General features: G+C 40.2%; 1 protein-coding gene across 1 annotated transcript in view; it reads left to right on the top strand.

Moving 5' to 3' along the window:
- The window catches only part of alk (ALK receptor tyrosine kinase), a 476,012-nt gene that overhangs the window by 182,644 nt on the left and 273,410 nt on the right, over positions 1-19,958 (top strand). Inside the window, exon 3 of the mRNA XM_075488032.1 lies at positions 15,797-15,949. Within this exon, the coding sequence (XP_075344147.1) occupies positions 15,797-15,949 (153 nt within the window). The remainder of the gene's footprint in view (positions 1-15,796; positions 15,950-19,958) is intronic.

Here is a 19,958-nt window from a genome sequence, read left to right as displayed (position 1 = left end):
GCTGCTATCAATGTTGTGGGGTTCATGATGATCGCGGTCTCTCCTTGTTGTGTTGTCTTCTTCTTCCGGATTTTGAATGGAAGCCGCTTTTTGTTCTGGTCACTGACGTATGTGTATACGTCACTGCGTTGGCCATGTGGCTGTGACGCAGATGTAAACTAATCCGTTTTGGCTGTAACAATGGAAACGAAACGCCGCCATTCTCAGATCTTCCCACTCTGGAACCCGTTCTCAAAAACTATCGTTTTGGGGTAGTGGGAACGCCGGCTCCGTGTGGCCGCGACAGCCGAACGATAAGAAAAAGTATCGTTTACAGTGAAAAACGTTTTCGTGTAGCCGTAGCCTAAAACTGCAAGATCACACTAAGGCCACATTAAACACCAATTCTCTGTATCTTCTTCAGTAAATATAGTGTATGTAATCTCACACGTTAATTTGGAGTTTACCGGATATTATATCTGACAACTGCTATAAGTGTATTAAGAATCTAATTATAACAATATAAAGTATATAGGTGTTTCTGTGAGCAAACCAAGCTAAAAGCAGGCACTGTGAAATTTGTCTCTGTGTTTTAGTTTCAAAGCTGCAAGCTGACTTCGGTCAGTACTTTTGTGTTTCCTCTGCGCTGCAGTTGTCCAGATGCTTAGAATAGAACCACTTTTTAAAGAAAATGTAGTGATTAAAACCACAGGGGCAGTTGTGATGGAAATTCAGTGACCGCATGATGAGAATTTCTTGATAAAGTGCTGCTGCTTACAATGGCTGCGGGTTTGTTATTGACTAAAACAATGGCAAGCTGTTAAATGATTGGAAACTTACGGTAAAGGTAAGGTTTTCTGCGGTTTGATGTTGTCAGTAGTTTCTTCAATATCTTCAAGGCTTTCGAGGGGCTATTGTGAGAAACTTCCCTAGACCCCCTACCAGCAAGCTGTCTTTGTAGTGATGAAGAGGGGATGGAATTGATAAGGTGAGAGGAGTTCACAAGGAATGGGAAACCTGATTTTTGACTTTGATACCTTCTGATCTGGAATCAAAAACTGTCACATGCAGTCAGCAAAACAAAGTTCATAAGCCAACTGCTTCTTTTTTCACACTCAGGAAATCTTTCTTCTTTTATCAACCCAAAGACTTTACCTATGTGTCGGGAAAGATGCTGTGATTTGGTGCTCACTCTACCAACATATGAGACTTAAACCCATCTTTCATCTTCAAGCCATAAAAGAATACAAATTATTTTTGGAGCACAGCTGATCGATATGAAAGCATTTTATTTCAAGAAAAACAAGACGGTTAAATAAGTCATATTGCAATGATTCGTTTCAGTGACGACAGAAGAAAATGACATTTTTATTGATATGTTTTAGGTTTAGAGCTTCCACTGCCTTATAACCGATATCTGTTGTTTGTTTAAAATCACCTGCCATTGAGCAATTAATCTGCATGTGTCTGATCAAAGGCTCCGGTTCTCTTTGGAGGAAACCAATTACCTTGAATATCTAGGTCATAAAAAAGTCAAACACATAAATATGCCCAGACGGACCGAATCTCTATGGTATCAGAAAATAAACATATTCATCATGTTAGCTTAGAAGTATATTTTACAGCATCTTGTTGGCTTCTGAACCACAAAGAGACAAACACTGTTAGATACAGTTTACTTGATGTATGCACTCATGTGTCATTCCAGTCTTTTTCCTCTTTTAAGTGTGTAATTGCATCACTCTGCACTGTTGGGAGTCCACTAGTTCATGTAGAGTTCTGAAAAAGATACCCGTTTATTCTTGTGATTTATATATTAGGACGTAGAAAAGCAGAAAAGAAAGGAAAAAAAATCATCTTGTGTTAAGTAAATCTTAAAATGGGGTAAATATAACCTCAGAGTAATAACACAATGAAAGCAGAAATTTTGTATGTTTGCTGGTCTGGAGCATTCAGATATGTGTTAACATCAGCAGGAAAGACATCAGCAATGATCTTAGAGAAGCAATTGTTGCTGTCCATCAATCTGGGAAGGGTTATAAGGCCATTTCCAAACTATGTGGAGTCCATCATTCTACAGAGAGAAAGATTATTCACACGTGGAAAACATTCAGGACAGCTGTCAATCTTCCCAGGAGAGGACGTCCCAGCAAGGTCACCCCAAGGTCAGAAACCCAAGAGCTACATCTCAGACTCTGCAGGCCTCAGTTAGCATGTTAAGTGTTAAAGTTCATGACAGCACAGTTGGAGACAAACTGAACAAGTATGGCTTGTGTGGAAGGGCTGCAGGAGAAAGCCTCTTCTCTCTAAAAAGAACATGGCAGCACAGCTTAGGTTTGCAAAGCTGCATCTGAACAAACCACAAGACTTCTGGAACAATGTCCTTTGGACAGAGCAGACCAAAGTGGAGATGTTTGCTCATGATGCACAGCAGCACGTTTGGAGGAAACCAAACACAGCATATCAGCACAAACACCTCACACCAGCTCTCAAGCACGGTGGTGGAGGGCTGATGATCTGGGCTTGTTCAGCAGCCACAGGACCTGGGCACCTTGCAGTCATTGAGTCCACTATGAACTCCTCTGGATACCAAAGTGTTCTAGAGTCAGATGTGAGGCCGTCTGTCCGACAGCTAAAGCTGGGCTGAAACTGGCTCATCAACAGGACAAAGATCCCAAACACAGCAGCAGATCTACAGCAGAATGTGTGAAAAAGAGAAGAATCAAGGTGTTGCAATGGTCCAGTCAGAGTCCAGACCTCAGCCTGACTGAGATGCTGTGGTGGGACCTTCAGAGAGCTGCAGAAAGCAATGCTGCAAACCTCAATGAGCTGAAGCAACGCTGGAAAGAAGAGTGGAACTAAATTCCTCCACAGCCATGAGAGAGACTGAGAACGTCACACAGAAAACCATTACTTCACCTTCCTGCTGCTAAAGGTGCTTCTACAAGCTGTTGTATTATGGGCTGGACTCATATGGCGATCTATAGAAAATTGCCACAGTCGGCTCGCACCACACATCATTTAGTCTTGCTTTGATAAATGAGAACAGGGTCGTAGAGTCATGACTGGCTCATTAACCACTCACACAACCTTGTTTTTCACTCCTCAGGCACCTCAGAAAATGCTCAGTTTCTGATTTGCTAGTTTTTGTTTCTTTGTCAGAACTATTAATTCTCCTTGGAGAACAAAAGCTCATTCATTCATTTGGGTAGATAATTTACGAGCCGTTTTTTTACGGATCCGCTGCCTCTGGTAATATTCAATAACAAAATTGTAAAACTGGCATCATTTGAAAAAGAGAGGCAGCTCTCTTTACAGCCTTAATATCGTTTACTGCCCAAGTGAAGCTTATTTTTCATATATTATCCATCAAAGCATACATGGCATTGTTCACAAAAGCCTTCAGAACTGGTCTTGATTCCTCATTTTCAGTGTATGCTGATACAGTTGTCACCCATTTTTGTTACGTTGTTCTTTTCTTTTGCATCCATCACAGTGGCTGGGTCTAATTATGTTAGCCCCGCCTTTAATTTAACTCTAATTATCATATTTCTTAATTACAGATGGCAGGCAGGAAGCTGTAATTGGCCACTGTGAGCCTCACAGTTTTATTATCTTTAAATGTTCTCTCAAGATTTGCATCTGCAAATTCCACCATGCTTTTTTAGCTTCACGCTATCGTATCCTGAGCATCATTGCAACCAGTAACCGCATCTCTGGAGTGCTGGCGTTCACACATTGCCTTTAATCATCATCAAAGCCTGTTGTTCTCAGAGCTCTTTGAACTGGCCTATTAAAAAAAAAAACTGGCTTTGATTAACAGATCCACAATAAACATCATTAATGTAATTATAATTCCTATTGTTTTCTTAAAGCGTTCACGGGACTGATGGAATTGCACTCACTTGAGTGTAGAGATGAAACGACACCCGTTAGACTTTTGATTGAGCTTGAGTTTCATTTCAAAACAAGCTGAAATATCAGATTAGGATGGTGTAATGGTGACATCCAGCAGTGCCATATTTTCACAAATAAGTGGCTGAATCTCATCTCTGTACAGAGACAATTTATCACCACTTATAACATTTATTGTGGTTTTCTGAGTATAATTATCATTTAACAAATATCTGTAAACATCTAATAAATCCAGTCAGAATATTCATGCACAAAAAGCAGCAAACGACATGTGTTTGGCATGGAATACAAGTGATGTGTCATATAAAACAATCACATAAAAACTGTATAAACCCTTCCTTACTTTACTGCGACCAGAGTTCATTTTAGAGCGCATTTTGCTCTATGGGTGGTGGCTCATGTGTTGGAAGGCCAATGATCTTAGAGACGGATTGTGTCATCGAGCAGTGTTGAAATGTATTTCCTGGATGCAGTTTATATGGCGAAAAAGATCGTGTTGACAGTATATCAGCGCAGATTGAATCAGGTTTTGATGGCCCTATAAGATTTTGCATGCACCGTTTGAGGGTTACATGTGCTTGCTCGCCCCGAAGTTGAGAAGTGTGGTATCTCAGTTGCCCCCAGGTGCCCCCATAGCAGTTTTGGGTGAAAATGAGTCAGAAGCACTCTCACAAACTGTCCTGCAAAACCTCTAAGTTTCTCAATATTCAAACCCGTTTGAAATAAAAGGTCAGAGTATAGCAAATCTAATTGATTTACCATAACACTTCTATACATAATTGGAAATGATAACTTTAACATAGAAAGAATTGTTGAAGTACATCAACACAGGAATTGTTATTTCATTCAGGAGGCCCGATTTTCTTTTCTAGGACACAAAGATTAGGCTCATAAATTCTTCTCTCAGTGACATTACAGTTTGTCAGGGAGCATCTGATTCAAATTCATACAGTGTTTTCCAGCAATTATTCTGTGCTTTAGGGACAAATCAAATATTAAAACAAACTTTTTAACAGGGATTCCATTTGTCATGACCTGCTTCTAATTAACAGTGCTTAGCCAACACATTAGGGGGCAATCAAGGATACCTTTTGGCAGACACAGCCAAGGGGGAGAAATGTGCTGGAACTATATCTTTTATGTAACCCATAAATTCTCAAAATAGCTGCCCCACTTGTGATTAAAATGTGCGTGAGTGTTAAAAATCAGTAAATGAACCAGTTCTTAGAAATGTAAAAAAAAAAGGATATGGTTATAAAATATTCAGGGAGATTATGGTGAAAAAAAGATCAAATGTGTGACTTTGGAGGAATAAACTATTTGAAACCATGTCTCCGGTCATTTGGCAGCTCAGATAGTGACTTCGCACATGTGGATGGTGGATAAATTTGGATGACAGCTCTGGATCTTGGTTACATCAGTTGAATCAGATCTGTCATCCCTGTTTGGCAGCACACAGAAGTGCTTGGCTCGCCAGAGTGCCAAGGTTTCTTTCTTTTTTTTTTTCTTCCTGCATATATGATTAGTTGCATGTTATGCACTGATGGAAAAACACGAGGAGACTGCTAATAAACTTTGAATGCAGAACACATCAAAACGAGTGCATAGAACCAGTTTCAGAACATGTCAGTTCTGTGTGCATGACTGACAGATTGTATTTAAAAGCCACAAATGTACTTATTCCTCACGGAAATGTGGGTGTCCGGAGTCTGCTCAGCCAAACTGTCATTAAATGAATATTCCAAGAATTTTTAACCTCTTCTTAGACAACTGAGGATGTATAAAAACCTACAAAAATTCAGCTCTTTTGGTTGGAGAGGATGTTGCAATCGAACAAATAACAATTGATGACTTATAACCATGAGACCTGGTTAGATTCCGGGGTGGAGTAGCTGTTCTATTTCCCCTTTTCTCTGTTTGTCCACATAGCCGAGCATGCTGGACCTGTTTTAACTGAGCCAATCAGCTTAAATGTGAAATGCTGATTATTTTCCACAGTTGAATCAAGCTAAACTCTCATTTTAAATCCTATAGCTCACACGTGCTGTGTGAAAAAAACAGTTATTTTTTATGCAAAATGCATCAATCTCCTTTAAAAGGTTCCTTACTTTGTCTCTACATTTAATGCTTGAAATAGTGGTTGTCAGTTCAGTCAATTTGCACTTTTTTGTTTCTCGTAGCTTTTTGTTTCTGCGAGCAGAAGCACTCACACACTAAAAGGTAAAAAAAAATAAAATAAAAGGAAACAGTCTAAATCTTTTGGGTAATCCTAAGAGCTTGTTGGATCCTTTCATCCGAAAGGCTTCTATCTTCACGATCCAAGAAGGAGTTCATTGGCCCTCATTCAAGCTTTTATCATTACCATGAACTGGTTGACTGAGAATCTGCATCAACTTAAAGGGAAATGAAAAAGCAATCAATTACATTTGATTGATTGAAGGGGGAGGGGCTTAAAAGTGGTAATCAGTCTTAAAGCTGCAGTCTGCAGGATTTGTTGTTGTCATACGTAAAGTCCTAATTTTTGGCATTTTAAGAGTTTACATGATCTATCAGAACGCTTGAAGTTGAAAACGGTGACCTCCGTAGTCGCAAAATGCAAGAAATGCTTATTTTTTAACCGAAAAATAAAAAGTTATTCAACTTCCTGTCCCGCCCCATCAAAACACATGAGAACTCGTGCACGTCTACGTGCACGCCAGATGCGTGTACACGACTCTTCATTCATCAACTCACCTGTCATTTGCGATCATGGAAGACACAGTAAGTAGACTAGCCCGTAATGAAGTTCAATAGTCTAGATAAATAAGCGTGGGGGCGAGCCTACCTTGTATCGCGCGTGCACAATCGGTGATTGACAGGCAGCAGAGCCCAGCTCGTAACCCGATTGGTTACCTCTTACCGGTCCGGTCTGCAATTTTGTAAACAAACCTGCTGGCTTTGGAGGGACCTAGCGGGATATATAGGGGACCTAGAGAACTCATTTTTTTTTGTATTGGGGTATTTAATGTACTACTTTCAGAATCCCCGGACAGTTCCAGGCATTATGCTTGAAAAAGAGTTGCAGACTGCAGCTTTAAGAAACTGTCTTTTCGCTTTGTGATGTTACATTTCACAACTCTGTATTGCTTTCTTAACAGCAGAAGTGTGAAGAGATGTTGCCGTGGATGGGTGGAAAGAATATGTCTCAAAGTGAAGTTCTGGCTCCATTTTCTGTCACCTGTTTCACCCCCACTGCTGTTTGCAGGCCTGCGATTACTGAGAACCATAGGTCAGACTGATGGGTGGTTCAATCAATGTACACCGAAATTGAAACTCAGTGTGCTTGTTTTCATCTGCTTGAGCCAGAACAACTGCGCCTTTCTCAACTCAGCACAAGTATAAAGTCTGGTAGAGATGCATCACTCCACTACAGACACTTACTGAAGCAAAGGAAATGAGCCTTCGCTACAACTTTAAACTTTTCTCCTTCTCCACATCTCATCAGCCCTGAAGGTCACCAGTGGTGATGAGACACAGCAATCAAATTCTTCTTTTCTTCTTTTGTTGCCAAATGACAAGCTTCAAGTATCGAAACTATTACCATCACTGGCACTAAGTGGATGGGAAGGACTGCTGCTATATGATTCCTGTAAAGACTCAAGTGGACAGCGTTGCAGCTAAATGCAGCCTCGGACGCTCCTTTTGGACGAGCAGTTTGACATCTCAGGTCACCGACACATTTTTCTAAATCACTCCGACTTTTTTAATACATATTTTAGAGTGAAATATTTAGGGAGAGAGCTATTTGCTCATACAGAGAGGACGCTGAAAGCACAAGCAGAGTAGAAAATTGGTCAGAAAGAAAAATGTTTTGGAGGGCTGAATATTGGCACTCATCTGATTCAATCTGATCCCATCGTACAAGTGCCAGAAGCCATTTAGTTTGTGATTAGATTTTAAGCTGAATGCCACTTTGTCTGAAAACGTTGTTTACCAACACATTTATTTACTATATTCTAAAAAATATCTATTCGTCAAGGCCAACATGTGCAAAGAAAATGGAAACGTATGATAAAAACACTTTTGAGGCAGCATTAACTGTGTGTTTGTTTTCCGGCTCAAAGCACTTTATGACACACGATGTAAAGCAGTGGTCTCAAACTGATCCATGAAAGGGCCGGTGTGGCTGCAGGTTTTTGTTCCAACCCTGCAGCAGCACAGCTGACTTGTTTCATTCAATCAACTGAACTGTCTGCACTGAAGGGCTGTGTTCGAAACCGCCTACTTCTCCTACTACTCCCACTACTCCTCATACTTAAACTACCCAAGATGCAACGTAACTTGACGTTGCCGATTGTCATTTCCTGTCAAAACGGCAGTTTCAAGCTAGCTACAACGAGGGTAGGTTCACTTCCTGTTTTCAAAACAAAAGCACCAATTGTATCATAATGGCTTTCCCTATGATAAAAGGCAACGGTTATTTTATTTTGGGAAAATAACCGGAAGTGCATTACTCACTGCGACTAGCTTTAGTAGCACCGAATTCGTGGGAACAAAATTGTAAATAGCCGGTATTTTGTCAGATTTTCAACACGTTGGGGATCTAAACAACTACTTACTCACCTGAAAAGGTTTCAAATGTTGCTAAAGTTATATATTTGCAGAGTTTATAGCTTAAGCGAAATCAGCTTCAGGCCGGCTGATTTCGGCTCAGGCAGGAGCGAAGTGCATTGTGGGTAAACACTCTGCATACTGTCTGATCGATGAGTATGCCATTTGCAAGTATATAGTATGTAGTAGGCGGTTTCGAACACAGCCCAGGTCTTAACCAGTTCAGTTGATTGAATGAAACAAGTCAGCTGTGCTGCTGCAGGGTTGGAACAAAAACCTGCAGCCACACCGGCCCTTTCACAGATCAGTTTGAGACCACTGATGTAAAGAATGCAGGAAAAATGGACATTTAAAGAGCGGGGTGTATTGATAATACACATCAAACTCACCGGGCAGGCTTTCTGTGGGTAATGATTTTTGTCCGATGAGAGATAAAGATAAAGAATGCATCCAAAAGAATACGAACTTGGTGTAAAAAGGTCTTAAGTTGGTTGGAGAATAAGGGAGCACTGTCTGTTGGTTTTGGTTGGTTTGGGTTGGATAATGGATTCATGGTCAGGATTAGGGATGCAAAATACACATTTGAGCTTAAATATTAATGCATAGATAGTTATATGTCTACATGCTCTATGAAAAAAGATCATCCAAGGTAAAAGATTACCATCTCAGTTTCTGTTAAACGATGGTTTTGGAAACGTGGACCAACCACAGTACAGGATTTCTTGTGTGAGTTGGCTTTCAGATCCGAGGTTTATTTGCTGAAAAAGACCAGACATAATAAATACCATCCTGCTGTTTTAACACTTGTCAAATGACTGAGTCGCACACGTTGAGTCCCACATCTTTCCAGCACAAAACGCGGTACATCTATCAAGTTGTAATGGAGCCAAGTTTGTAGAGATCTCCAAGTCTGTAGAGAAAGGAGCACAAACAGTCTCTGATTCTTCATTGCTGCACCCCAGTTCTCATCCCATCTACTGCATTCTCCTGGGACCAAACCTATCCAATGAGTAGGCTTGATAGAGGAATAGCCCCAGCTGACTGCGGCTGTCCAGGCTCTCCAGCATTTCACTCTGAGTCAATTGCTCCACTTGCTGTGACTCATGGCAGAGATGGTCTGAGGGTCCACTGCACTTCATCCAATCCCAGCAGGACATTTCCCAAAGTACCTGCTGCCTCTGCATGCTTGAAACTTATGTCAAGAAGTGATGTTGGTTTTCACATTCACAGAAACAGCCACAAAGAATTAATAGTTTTATCATTATCATTGAAAATTAGTAGGAGGGCCATTTAACTGTTTGTCCCATACATGTAACAGATCCTTTTTAAGGATCTTGATATTAGTTTGTCTGGTGTTTTTCTGCCATTTGGACAATATTCCCCTGCCTGCCAGTGTGTTTAAATCCAAACCTTCAGTTTGATGCTGCCCTGTTAAAAGTTAACCCTTCACAGCAAACTATCAGACTGAATAGACTTAAACTGATCATTTAAAACTCTCGGCTGACACCGACGGAGCCTGCCGGTGCTGCGGAGTCGTGTTTTCTTTCCATAGAGGGGCAACACGAGCCGTGTGCACTGCAGACGTACAGATTTCAGAAGCTCACTGACATCATGTATTTATCTTTTTTTTACTAAACATGAGATCAAATGCAGCAGCTCTGCTCGACACAACATAGTCTCATGTGCCAACACTGTGGCAGTGTAGGTTTGAAGGGTTTTACAGGCTGAACTAAAGTGTGAAAACGAAACTTTTAGCAAACAAAACAAATCAAATCACTGCTTTCAATAGATTCAGGTTTCTTAGAGAGAGAGAATGGAAATGTTTCCAAGACTTCGACAAGGAGAGCGACAGCCTGACAAAGGTTGAAGAAAGTTACTTTCTTTGCTGCATATTCTAAAAGTGAAGAAAGCTGCTGTGGGAACTTGACGACATCAACTTGTTTATTTTGCTCATTTCGGTGTGATAGAAATGTCTGAATACAATTCAGTTCAATTCAACCCGAAATGGTTGTTATGTGTCCCTCGCAGGGCAATTTCAGGTTTTCAAACAGGTACACCAAAACAACTCATTTGCACACAAAATAATTCACAAATATAAGTATGAAATTGTTTGAAAGAGCCGAGCAGATTGTCTTTTTCATCTCAGCGAGTGGCTCGGTGTGTTTATTTTTGGCCTTTTCTTACCAAACGGGTGGATAAACTGATCAGAAAACGCTGCGCTCCAATGATGTTATTTCTACATTAGACTAAGGAAGATCAAACAAACTGGGAAAATAATTTCCTGAATTTTCGACTCACTGAGAGTTTAGATTGAAATGGAGGAAGATTTCTGTGATTTAGTTCAATCGTAAAACTTCTCTCAAACATTAATTGGTGAGAATGAGCCTTCCTCATTCCTCAGGCGGTACAATAATGTGTATTTTTTATGTTTTTTCAGAACAATAAAAAAAATCAGATATGACTGAGTGGAAAGAAAAATGAGGCGGGACACAATTTAACTTCAAACAAAACAGCTTTTTTTTTTCACAGAGCATTCCGAGTTAACATCATTATTATAATTTAGCTTTTGTTTACACACGTCTGCCTGCAAGCACCCTTCATAGATTGCAATTAAAATAAATCATTGCATATTAAATTTAGGCGCGACGGGCCTGTTAATAATTGTGTTGTTGATCCGGGTGGTGCAAACTGCTTCTGCAGAGCGGAATGGTCATAAGCATGACTCTCGGATTGACCTCTGCAGGATCATTTCCTCTGAATCAAGAGTCAGGACTTAGTGCTGAGGTTTCTGTCTGTCAGGTATTGGTGGGTTGGCAGGACACGGATGCGGACTCAAAAGATGTAAAAAGCAAACTTGGTTTATTCACAAAAAACAGGGATTAACAAAAAGCGCGGCTGAGCCGGATATCAAAACTAAACTGTTGAAAATAAAACATGGCTAAGGAAAAACAAAACTTGGACCATGACTTGACATAACATGAATAAACACTTATGTGGCGTGGCGTGGCGTGGCGTGGCGTGGCGTGGCGTGGCGTGGCAAGCAGGGGCGCCGGGGCTACATTTTTTTGGGGCCCCCTCACAGGCTACCTGTCAACCCTTATCTTGCCGTTATGTCGGGAAAACGCCCTTAGAATATTTGCGGTGCAAGCGCACAATTGATGCTACATTTGGTTCAGCCCAGCTACAAAAGGTCCGACCACAGAGGACTGCTGCTTGCGATTTTTGCACATGTCCAATAGTAAGCCTATATTAGAACAGGATGATTGTTAAATTATTCATATTCATATTGACCTATTATCCATAGCCTATCCACATATAGGATTCATCAACACATTGTCGTCTTACCGGACTGAGCACTGTTGTTTCAACAGGATTAGCAGCGGGGGAAGAAGGGATTTGACTTTCGGCGGATTTGCCTCCTCCGTCGACACTGAAAAAGTCTGTGACTTTTGGCAATGAGTCCATCATAAGTAGAGCATCTCTCTTTTTCTTCCGTTTTTGTGCACCGCTGACATGCAATCTCTTCATCATCTTGTAATCTAAATCTACTTGCCTCGTAGCTGCTTCTGCCGTGAGAGACGTTAAAAATTGTAACATTTTACACGCCGTAAAGGGTGTCAAGAAGATGATACAATGTAACCGCAACATTCCGAGGCCTCACTTCTCAACTTGTTGGAGTTCGATTCGTTTCGGACCACCCACCATGCCGCTTACAGCAGGCTACATTAATGTAGGCCCACGATTGCGATAGTTTATTATTTCATTAATATTACAAGGCCCCTCACAAAAAAAAATAAAATAAATAAATAATTATTTTTTATTTTTTTTACAAGGCCCCTCACGAGGCCCCTGGTTGGCTGTGGCCCCGGGGCTTGAGCCCTCCCTAGCCCCCTCGTTAAGCCGCCGCTGGTGGCAAGGCGTGGCGTGGCGTGGCGTGGCGTGGCGTGGCGTGGCAAGGCGTGGCGTGGGAATGGTGAGATCGGGGAAAGAAATCACAGATTGTGAATGAGTGCAGCTGGGGACAACGAAAACAGGCGATGTGAGTGAAACTAATGAGCAAACAGAAACTGTGGGGAAGACAATGGCAAAACTAAATACAAGACCTGGACAATAAAACTAAGACATGAAATAAACTAAAACATGATAAAAAACAAAACTAAGAACCCAAAACATGGGGAAAACCCCATGGACGTGACACTGTCATGATCGAGAATCCAGAACTGATCCATTTCACTTCTGCTCTTCCCTACATTTCTCACCATCTTGGTAAAATTCGGCATCTACTCTGCTTCTGTCTTTACTGCCTTGGGATGTAAACAGTATTCTTATATCGAGGTGATATTTAAAACCAGGCACCCGCCTGTTTATAGAGTTTAATGATGTATGGAAGGACATTTCGATACGGAGAGCTAACCTAAAAGGCTTTTATTCCTGAATGTCCACACGGTTTTATGTATCTGGCCCCTGCTTAATTGCAGAACTGTGGATGTCACTGCAATAGAGCTCCGTCGCCTCCTGTGAGCTGCCACTTTATGTTTGGTCGTTGAGTATTTCAAACACATCACTGCATTTCACTGCGCTGATTCTGAATAACTGTGTTATGGATTGGAAAAACCTCCTCCTGTCAGCAAGTGAATGTGATTTATCATGTCGATACTGCGCGTATGATTGCATGCCAAACAACATCATTAGCCAACTTTAACAAATAAGCATAGTGCCGCCTTTGTGTGTGAAGCGTGCCTGATGCGTTTGACACAGACACAAACGTTTGATACAAACATTACATTTAAATCACAGTGGGACACTTCTCATGCAAAAAAAAAAAAAAAAAAAATCACCATTAAGATTTGATATGTTAAATCCCGTCAGCTTTTTACCAGCTATCAGCGTAGCGCAATCATCCTCATCAGATATTTTAGCAGTGGTCGCAGTCCAATGAGGAATGTGATTAACTCTTGAAATATTAGTCTCTTGTTCATGGAGTGCCACTCCGTCACTCTGTGGAGGAAACCGGCTGACAAGCACAGAACAGATGGAAGGAGGATTATACAATTCTCCGGTTCCTCTCCTGCACGGCCCCAGTGTGAGGAGTCATTTGAAAGTGACCAAGCTATCTCAAACAGTGATTTACCAAACCACAGGGATGAGCCGACATGAGGTTTGTCCACGGGGAGTGAGGAGCAGATGAAAGCAGAGAAAGACGGGCAGGGGATGAGTGGGAGGAGAGTAGACCCTTAACGTTCTCTCCAAGCTATTTTCTTTTGGTTTTATAGCAGCAACACTTTAACTCCAATTGCACTGGCTCATTGCTTGACACAGCAGTAATTTTACATGAACACAGCATTAGTAAAAAGTCCTCAACTATTCCCAGTAAAAATGAGAGCAACTAGCAGCAAAAAGAGGGAGTTATTAGCTAAAAATCCATGACTTCTTAGTCTCTGAGCTGCCACGTTATCCTAGATATCCAGCTGATGGATATTCAACTACAAGTAGCTGGATTTGTAACAAAAAGAGGAAATATGTTACCGATAAAGGGGACAATGAAAATGAAAAATGAAAAAGCCTGAAGCTGAAAAGCTGAAAAGGGGGACGACTTTTATGACAGGATAAAAACCGAGTGGCATAAAGTATCGTGAGACTTTCAAACTTTAATGGTCTACAGGTTCTGTTCTTTATTCCCTCGTTTAGCATTGACCTTGTTCCTGGTTCCAAAGAAAGAAAAATAAATATCCAAACCCCATCCTATACACACTCCTACACAATCCTCATAAACCTGCGTGAAAAAGAAGTGCTGCTCAGCCATACAATTCACAATGCAACATTTTCCTCATTTACAGTGAGATTTGAAATCAAATAAATGTCATTTCTCCATATGAATAACAGATGCCGGCTCTTGAAGGCATTTCTTAAAACATGGTCACATTGGAGTTTCTCTGTGTGTTTGGAGACATTTTTCTTGCTAACATATTATCCTTTGATACAGCTGTTTGGATATATGAGGGAGGGGTTGAAGACCCCTAAGCACCCCAAAAATACTAGATTTCTATCAGGAACAAGAGTATTAAGATCAACAAGAAAATAATCGATGGATGCGTCCAAATAAGTGCAGTAAAGTACCTTCATTTGATCTACATTTGGAGAGACAAATGCACTCTTACAATAACGAAAACGTGAATCACTTTTAAAAGAATTGACCTAATAATGCCAAAGTCTGACAACACAAGTGATTTCCCTTTTTCAGGCCCTCTGGACACTTTAAACTATTCATCATCTTTTGTAAAATAGTGATTAGCTTCTTATCCTCCAGTGGTTTAGCCTCAGCATCTTGGTTAGCTTCACTTCCTGTTTTATTTTGTCATGTTTGCATCCTTTGTGCTTTTGTGTGCACTCTCGATTCACTCCAAGGTTTAGTTTGTGATTGCTCTCACCTGCTACTCATGTGTCATTACTTCTCTCTGTGTGCTTACAGCTGGGTTTGCTTGGTCTTTTGCTAGTTTGTCATCATTTCTCCATGTTAGGTCGGGTCAAGTCAATGTGTTTTACCTCACTCTGTTTTCTGGATTCCCTGCCTTCGACAGCATCTTGGTTTAGTTTATTAATGTCACTTTAATTCCTCATCTGCCTGGCATTTATGAGATCATTAAGAATATAAAGATAGACAAAAGACCGACCCAAAATTCTTGCAAGATCGAGAACTGAAAGACTCTTTGCTGGCTACAAAAGGTGTTTACAAGCTGTTACCTGAAATACTAACCATGTAGGGTGCCCAAACTTTTGCTTTAAGGTTATTTCTTTCCATTTTTTCGTGATAAATGACCATAAAAGATGGAAATGCTTCAGGAAATCAGGTAATCTTTTACTTGCTTAGCTGTTTACAGTCAGGAGTTTGACCGTTGTAGGTAGCAGCCAAACATTTTGTTTAAGCTGCAGTTGAAGCAGCTGTAACTGTGCATTTTAAACAGAAAAAGGACCAAATATGTTCAGCACAGCAGTATTTCATTTTTGTAATTTCCCCTGGCTGTACATGTAATTAAAAATTCAGTTTCATAATAGGACGAAACGTTTTTTTCTTAGTTTTTTTTATTTTTATTCCAATCATATTTGCCTGGTATTAGATGAACGCTCACACAAGTATTTTGCTGGTGCCATCATTTTTCCCACTGGGTTTAGATTAATAAGATTCTGTTGAAGTATGCTAAGATTAAGTTAAAAATATATATATATATATACATATATTACTATAGTTTCTGTGCTTATACTTGATACCTGATACTTTTTTTGCCATGTGTAAATGAAATGCTTATTTCACCAGATCGCCAGTGTCCTGGCAACAGCAGAACGTGTGACCATCAGCCGCAGGATACCCCAGAGTTCACATGGAGCATAGTGGCAGCCGGAGACCTGCGGGAGGAACGGAACGGGAGAAACGACAAGAAAACAGGAAGTCCCCAGGGTTGGGAGGAAGGTAAGAATGAAGGTATCAAGTCTCCCCTGTTGCAGGGGTATTACAATTTTCAACAGTGCATTGCGTGCCTGCACTCATACCCATGGCCGTTACTTTCTTTTTGAATTAGTGGAGTCTAGTCACTGGAGTCTAGTCACAGGAAGCTGTTGCCTTTTCCAGAAACTTGCCAGGAATCGGCGTTGTCTATCAATCCCTTAAATGACAGTTGGATAGACATGGTATCTCGTAAGATTTCTAGAACATCGCACTTATTAGCTAACTTTAAATAAAAAATTTGTTGAAAGAATCTGGTCAAATTGAAATATTATTGGTGCTTCACACCAAAGCTGGTGGAAGTTGGTGGTTCAATCCCCAGTATGTCCACGTGCATAGGTGTCCTTGGGTAAGACACTAAGCCCCACATTGCCCCCAATTGTAGAGAAAAAGCACTGCATGCTGTGTATAGAGCAGATATGTATGATCAGAAGCACTGTATGTAATTTATGAGTGACTGACAAAAGCATGTAAAGCACTCTGTAGACAAAAGTGGTTTAGAAGTGTTGACTATTTACTTCTTTCTTTAATTTGATATACAAGTCTGGCACACATTTTTAGGTGAAATACTGTCCAGTTAGTATCTTTTGCCTCAGCTCTAATGTATGCACAAAGTTACCGAAGTTTCACTCTTAATTGGGATCGAACATCTTTAGCAATAAACTGAGCAGTAGACGCTGCATTTGTCTTTATCTTCACTAACTTGTTGTTGGAAAAACGTCGTCAATACCTGTGTCTTTCTCTAAAACTAAAAAAGTTTCATGTTTGTTGAAGTGTTATTGAGATTTTCCTTTTATAAAGTTTCATCAGGTAAAAACTCTGAGTATACTGAGCCAGCATTGCAACTAATGTAGCCCCCTGCCTTCCCTTTTCCCTCAGCATCACTCATTTTCATACTGTACTTCAGGAGATGAGAGGAGTTTCTCATCTCCTGAGGTGATTGTGAAATAGAGGGAGACAGAAGCGCCTATTCATTTCCTTAAATGTTTTTTCCTGTCACGAGCTACAAGTCCTGAGAACACATGGGTGAAGTGTGGGATGTAATTGGAAAAATGAAATATACTGACTGGTAAGAGGAACGAGTTGGGTTGGTATGATGCCCGTGCTGCACATATAGTTTAAGTTGTAAAATGAAGTGTTGACTCTGCTAACTCCAACATTCGAGCTATGCAATGTCCATCAGCTCAAAACAAGGATCCTTCGTGCATATAGATCAAAAACTGTCAATATATCGCAGTGCATTTACTCAATTTACTGTATTTTCACAGGCTAACTGGGCAACAATCGCACAATGGCATTGAAGCTAAATTTTGGCACCCAGTGAAATCCAGATCATTTCCTTGACTTAATTTCCCCGTCGAGCTGCGTCTTATTTCTGACCTGGGCCTCTTCAAATCTGGACTAAAATTCAATTCTTTGTAATCATAATTATTTATAAAATAATCCAATTCTTTGTTTATTCTTCTCTTTCTTTATTACCTGCTGTAAAGCCTTTTGGTACACCGTAAGGATTGTCTGTAAAGGGCTGTATAAATAAAGTACATTTACATTTAGAAAATAAATTATATTAAGCCTTCAATAGCGTACATGCTTTGGATGACAGTCAATTTACACTAATATTATAAATACAGAATATTCACTCATTAAAGGATTATACTGCTATAAAAGACTGAAAGTAATTAGTTTATTATGAGTCAATTCTAAATCCCCAATACCAGAGGGATCAAGCTGAAAATGTATATGGTATGCCTCATGATAATTTAAGGAGACAACAGGTCTTTGCAACCTTCTATTTGATCCTGTGACATCTAGTTAAAACTCTTGCATACATGCACCGTTCGGGGAGTTAAAAAATGGAGCTGATCACGACTGAAGGTGGGAAAACGCAGAGAACAAAGGAAATGTATGTGCATAATCCTGCTCAAATCTTCTGTTAGCCACAATGCAGTCGGTGTGTTTTGAATAATTGAGCCGGGCGAGCTGCTGTCTCCACACATTTCACTGGTGCGTTTTAAAAGGGATGGAAATACGGGATGAATACTTAATGGCTGTGATCTGTAGGAATTGTTGGAGCTGTTTTCTACAGTACCCAACTCATCCGCTCTCAGATGTGCAACTTTTCAAGCTTGGAAATGGGCTGTGTTACTTTTGTCCAAAAATGCTGCTAGTTAGCTGTAAGTTGTGTAGATGAAAGCAGACAAATCTCAAAGGTGACACTGATCAAGCTCAAAGCCAGCAACCGTAAACCTCGGCTTAGCTCCACTTTATGCTGATATGACTATGTTGTACGCAGCCATGCCTGAAAATGAATAATCAATACTGTTAACAATGTGAATAAGAGAATATGACAGTACCAGTGCTGTAACTCACTTCTCCAGATGTTATCATGTCCTATTGATTGTATGTTTTTCTGAACTGGCCATCACGTGCATGTGACCGCTGTGCAGAGTTCACCTTGCTCCTCCTGTAGGGGCAGTAAGCAACTTAACCCTTGTGTGGTCTTGACATTGTGTTTACTCCCCTGGTCCTATGGATCAAAAATGACCCGCCCTACCAAAGCCCCAAAATAAAGCAACTTAATTGAATTTTAAATCCAAAATCTATTTTGTATGATGAAACCACCTGTTATTTATCTATTCAACTCAATTCAATACATTTTTTATCATGTAGTTTTTGTTATACAATGCAAAAAGACACTCACCAGTTTTCAGGATTACACTTTTCTTTTTTTTTTTTTCTACCACAAACCAACTGTCAGTTGGACCAACAGTTTTCTTGTTTTCTCAGTTTTCTTTTACATAATAAAGGTTTATTATTGCTATTAAATAAATGTGAAGTAATTACTTCTGAATTAATTATATTGAAAGGGAAAAAAAACTTTTTTCTGGTGTTTAAATGTTTTTATAAATCACGGGTCAAAAATGACCCATAAGACAATCTTTGTACCCTAGTGGTGTACAGCCCACATGGAAACATAAGCAAAAATAAAAGTATGACTTTTTCTAATGATGGGGTCCCTTTAGGAAAAGTCATACAATTTCAAGTTGGAAAAAGATAGTTTAAGGTATTTTTTCTACAGCTAAACATGGTAGTGGGTCACTTTTGACCCGCAATACAACATGAGGGTTAAATGCTCTGGCTATGAATTAAATCAGATCATCATGAGGAAGCGCATTGGGCTGAAAACACGATGGACAACATTTAGATTGAGACACACATTAGATATTTCTTTTCCAGTGTTGGAGAGAAGTGTTTTGCCACATTGACTCTTTAACAAGTGGAATTTCTCCCTAACTGATTGAAGATGAGTCACCTCTGACAACTCCTGAGCAGATTGTGAATTTGGAGTCAAAATAAAGACCAAAAAGAGGCAAATTTGTGTGCGCCACATTTCTGTAGCCGATGAAGGGCGAATACGATTACACATTGATTTATCGCTCTCACACTCAGAATATCAAAGCATGTGTTGGATCTTGGGACTGATTGGCAGGAGGAGATATCTTGTTGGACGCTGATAGCTGAAGCAGTTTTCTTTTTTGTTTGTTATAGAGTGGCCCTGAGGCCATCTGTCATCTGCCAACTCAGGGTGTCATCCTGATTTTCCTAGCTGGGCTGAGCTCTGCAGGATTCAGGATAAACAGAAAACGCGGAGGAAGCTTGGCTCTGGCTTACAGAACTTGGTGCTCTTATCCTATTTCCCAATACTGATGCCTGAAGTTAAGCTAACATTGTTTGTGTAGATCTCATTCTTTGCATCAGTTGTCATTTTAAGGATATTGGAGAGCGCCTGCTTTCAGAATGTCATTTATCTATTGATTTGATCTTAAGGATTTCTTTAAAAAAGCAGATTATATGCTTATTTAAAGTAGTTTATCATATAAAATCCTTAGATTCCCCACTCACAGGTTAATGGAACCGCATGCAGTTCGGGCTTGCACCATGCTGAAAATGATATATTAATGTTGGGATTGTCGTT

Source organism: Odontesthes bonariensis, chromosome 17, assembly GCF_027942865.1.
Source record: "Odontesthes bonariensis isolate fOdoBon6 chromosome 17, fOdoBon6.hap1, whole genome shotgun sequence".
NCBI lineage: Eukaryota > Metazoa > Chordata > Actinopteri > Atheriniformes > Atherinopsidae > Odontesthes > Odontesthes bonariensis.
Note: the sequence above shows the minus strand (reverse complement) of the source record. Positions and strands in the feature narration are given on the sequence as shown.